Source organism: Diabrotica virgifera, chromosome 2 (genome assembly GCF_917563875.1).
Source record: "Diabrotica virgifera virgifera chromosome 2, PGI_DIABVI_V3a".
Classification (NCBI taxonomy): domain Eukaryota; kingdom Metazoa; phylum Arthropoda; class Insecta; order Coleoptera; family Chrysomelidae; genus Diabrotica; species Diabrotica virgifera.
Window position 1 is genome coordinate 90,316,525 of NC_065444.1, and position 4,774 is coordinate 90,321,298.

General features: G+C 30.8%; 1 protein-coding gene across 1 annotated transcript; it reads right to left on the bottom strand.

The window, feature by feature from the left end:
* Positions 1–1,588: 1,588 nt before the first annotated feature.
* LOC126880749 (uncharacterized) lies at positions 1,589–3,655 on the bottom strand. Its single transcript, XM_050644797.1, has one exon. It carries the CDS (start codon positions 3,653–3,655, stop codon positions 1,589–1,591), a length of 2,067 nt encoding a protein of 688 aa, XP_050500754.1.
* Between the last annotated feature and the right edge of the window lie 1,119 nt (positions 3,656–4,774).

A 4,774-nucleotide genomic window follows, 5' to 3' on the forward strand; every position in this document is an offset into this window, starting at 1 on the left:
GAAGCCATTCTGGCCCAGACCACCACAAATTATTATTCATTAAATTATCTACCGAAACTCCTCGTGACAACAAATCTGCTGGATTGTGTTCTGATCGAACATGATTCCAAGAAGTAATATTAGTCAAATTTTGTATTTCTTGCACTCGATTGGCAACAAATTGTTTCCATTTACTTGGATCACCCTTAATCCAATACAAACAAATTGTGGAGTCAGTCCAACAATAAATACCATTCACTGGAATACATATAAAATCCGAAACCTTTTTTATTAAATTAGCTAGTAAAACTGTCGCACAAAGTCCCAATCTAGGGAGATTTAACAATTTCAATGGTGCAACCCGTGATTTTGCACATAACAAATTACATATAAAAGTTCCTGACGACATTAAACATCTTATATAGATACAGCAACCATAAGCCCGTGTAGATGCATCACTGAAACCATGTAATTCAATATTAATATAATCTGATATACTAGCATGACGTGGTATTTTTAATTCATTCAAAGAATTTAAATTACTATAAAATTCTAACCAAATTTTAATAAGGTCTTGCGGTAACTCTTGATACCATTCAACTTTTCTTTTCCACAAATCTTGCATAATTAACTTTGCATTTATTACAATAGGGCCTAATAGTCCTAATGGATCGTATATCTGACAAATTACCAATAGAATACAGCGTTTATTCCATTGACGTGGTTCAATAGAAAAATCAATATTTATTTTATATCCAATAAAATCATTCTGTGGATCCCAATAGATCCCTAACATTTTATTTTGTTCACCTAATGGAAGTACAGCAACATCTAAATCATTATTAATGTTAAAATCTTTAACTATATTTGGTTCATTACAAAGCCATTTTCGTAATTCAAACCCTGAATCAGCTAAAACTTTCGAAACATCTTTCTGTACCTTTATTATTTCTTCTTTAGTATCTGAGGAACTGAGCAAGTCATCCATATAGAAGTCGCGCTGAATTATTTTTGATGCTAATGGATAATCATGCTTATTATCTTCAGCTACTTGTAACAAACTCCTAACAGCAAGATACGGAGCAGATGCGGTACCGTATGTAACAGTATTTAACTTATAACATTTTAGTTCTTCATTTGAGTCTGCACGCCAAATTATTTTTTGAAATTGACAATCACCTTCATCCACTAAAACTTGACGATACATTTTTGATATATCACCGCTTATAACATACTTGTGTAGACGAAACCTTAGAAGAATTGAAAATATATCTTGTTGAAGAGATGGACCTATATATTGCACATCATTTATAGACAGATCTGAACTTGATTTTGCAGAACCATCAAAGACTACACGACATTTAGTCGTTAAACTAGAATGTTTTATCACAGCATGATGCGGTAAAAAATATCCGTTATCATTGTTAAAATCCGTCTCCGACATATGTCCCAATTCCATATACTCATTCATAAAAGTAACATACATACTCTTCAAATCTTTATTTTTGTTTAAACGTTTTTCCAATAAGTCAAATCTATGCAACGCCATAGTTTTAGAATCCCCTAATTCATTTATTGTATCTTTAAATGGGATTTTAATTACATACCTTCATGAAGAATTTTTTCTAACCGTTTCCTTAAAATAATTTTCGCAAAACATTTCTTCATTTGACAATATTTTTCTTGACGAACCCAATTCTTCAATCTCCCAGAACTTTACTAATTGATTATTTATTGATTCATTATAAGAATTAACATTAAAAAATGTATGAGAATTTTTAGGTTCTAGGGAATTAAGGTATAAATTCCCAGCAATTATCCAACCAAATTTTGTATTTTGCAAAATCGGCATATTAGGACCTAAAGATTTTTTACCTCCTAACAAAACAGACCAAAATATACTCGAACCTAGCAATAAATCTATATCATCAGATACATGAAAATCTGGATCTGCCAACTTTAAACCTAAGGGAATTTTTAAATCATTTTTATTGAAAGACCTGATCGGTAACTTTCCCGTAATATTGGGAATAACCAAACAATGAGTATCCATAATAAAATCTCCTTGGCAAGAACTTATAGTGACAATCGCTTTTTTATTAATTTTTGCTAGCGCCTCTCCAACACCCTTGACCAAATGTTCTACCTTTTGACATTTTAAATCTAATAATTTACAAATTTTCTCACTAATAAAACTACTCTGAGAACCGCTATCCAATAATCCACGACAAACAATCGATTTATTTCCATTTACAATGCGAACTAAGACCGTCGACAATAAAACCTCAGAAATCTCGTATGAATTGGCAACGTCTTTGGAAATATGAAGAGAAGAACTTAGCTGACGTTGATCGTTGTCTGAGCGTTCAATACAGTTATCGATTATGTCGATATTTGGATTCGATCCTGTTCTATGTTGATTTGGATCGTTTATATCAGTAGTAACCATATTTCTAGGAACATTTGCGTTGGGATTATTTAAATGCAATAATGAATTATGCAATTTATGACATTTTATACACTTTTGTAACTTGCATTTCCATGTAGGATGTGAATTTCTTAAACAATTTAAACACAAATTTAATCTTTTGGCAGCCGAGATTCTGTCATTTATATTTAATTTTAAAAATGCATCGCATTTATATATCGGATGATCATTTTGACAAAAGTAACATTTGACACTAGACTGACGTTCAATAGAAGCAAAACTTCGAGAATTTACATTGCGAACCCTTGCTTTATTATTTTTATAACCAGAAGATATTTGAAGCTTCTCTAACATTTGACATTTTTCCTTTAAAAATATATTTAAATCTGTCATACTGGGTGAGTCATTTTTATGTTTGAAACCTTCCCATTCCCTTCTAGTGGTAGCATCAAATTTAGAACACATTATAAATATTATTATGCTATCCCAACTTTGTGTGTCTAAGCCTAAACTATTTAATGACCGTAAATGTTTAGTGACATTATCAAATAAATCTCTTAGTTCAAGATGATACTCGTTATTAATAGCAGGATGATCAAAAATTGCCTTCAAGTGGTTGTGAATAATAAGTTTTTTATTCTCATAACGCTCTGTTAACATTTGCCAAGCTATTTTATAGTTTATTGACGAAACCTCTATAGATTTTATTATTTGTTGAGGACCCGCTTCAAGAGAAGATCGCAAATAATAAAACCTCTGAATATCTGTTAAAGAAGCATTATTGTGAACCAATGCTAGAAAACAATCTTTATATTCGAGCCACGAGTCATAGTGCCCGTTAAAAGTACATAAAGAAATAGGGGGCAACTTAACCAATGCCTGAAAACTATTATTATTAACCTCTTGATTTGAATCACTATGAACTGATACAATATCGGCATTATATTCTATTTTAAAATTATCGCAAAATGTTTGCATATCACAAACAAGTTCAAAATACGAAGCTTCAAAAGTATTAATTTCATTCTCATTATCCTTACTGACCTCTAGTTCATCAATTTTTTCCTGAATCTCATGAAACTCTTCATACAAGGGTGTAACTTTGCTTAACCTAAACTCTACATCTGTGATCAATTTTTTAGAAATATCATCCTTATCAATTTTATCAAAGTAATTCTTAAACCTTGTAAGTTTACCTTTAACTACTCCCCTTCTTGCCTTTAAACTCTTTAACTCTTGTTCAGCCATTGTTGCACAGATGAAAAAATACAATGAATCAAAAGTCACCTACCGTATACGGTTTTTTTTAAACCTCAAATCGACATCGGCTTCCTTAGCACTGAATGTCGTAACCTTGTGTGAACCTTTTCAAATGGACATCGGCTTCCTTCGCACTGAATGTCGTAACCTCGTGTAAACCTTATTTGCTGCAAAAATTTTCTTTATCCGCTCGAATTGGACCAAACTAATTATGTATAAACTTCGGGCTAATCAATGGTGATTGACCATATTCATGAATTAATCAATTTAAACATAAAAACTTCATTTGCAAAAAGGGATATATTTTTAGTTTTTTATTGCTGCTTTGACAAGAGTTAGTTTTCTAATATTAATTTCAGTTGTTTGCGTCAACCATAGCAACATCCATCATTAAATCAAAGCTTACATTAAAAAGTGTAACAAAATAAATTTTATAAAATGTCTAAACAAGTGTATTTGATATAAAATAATTTTAGAAGAATTAGAAGAAGAAGATATAGAAGAATTTGTCTTCATAAAGTATCGTGTCGTTGGGATTCAAAATGAAAGAAAGAGGTAATGAATAAAATGTTAATAAACATAAATAAGTTTATACAAAACAGTTGCCTCTATACAAAATCACATGCCATAGAAACAGAAGTAACGTTATTGTTGAAATATCAACATTCATTTTTAGGTATTTATATTACCCTTTATGTAAGCTATCTGTTAAAAAGAAATTTAAACTAATTTTCATTTAATCAATCGCGGAACAGATAATGCACACAAATATAATATACAGTTTCAACAATCAATATAACACACAAGTCCCCTGCTTATTCGCAAAATAGATTATGTTACACAATTTATGTAAGCTATCTGCTACAAAAGAAATAATTTAAACTCATTTCTTTAATCAATCGCCGAGTAGATAATGCACACAATTAAAAGTAATACACAGTTATGTTTACTAATGTATTGTTTGAAAAATCACTAAGTACCGATTCGGGACTCCAGATTGCAAGGAAAAATTCACTAAGTGCAATAAGAAGTTTTAATGAATTTTACCCTGAAACCGAAATTCACAATAATGCACTCCAGTTTGTAAGGAAAAATTCACTAAGTGCA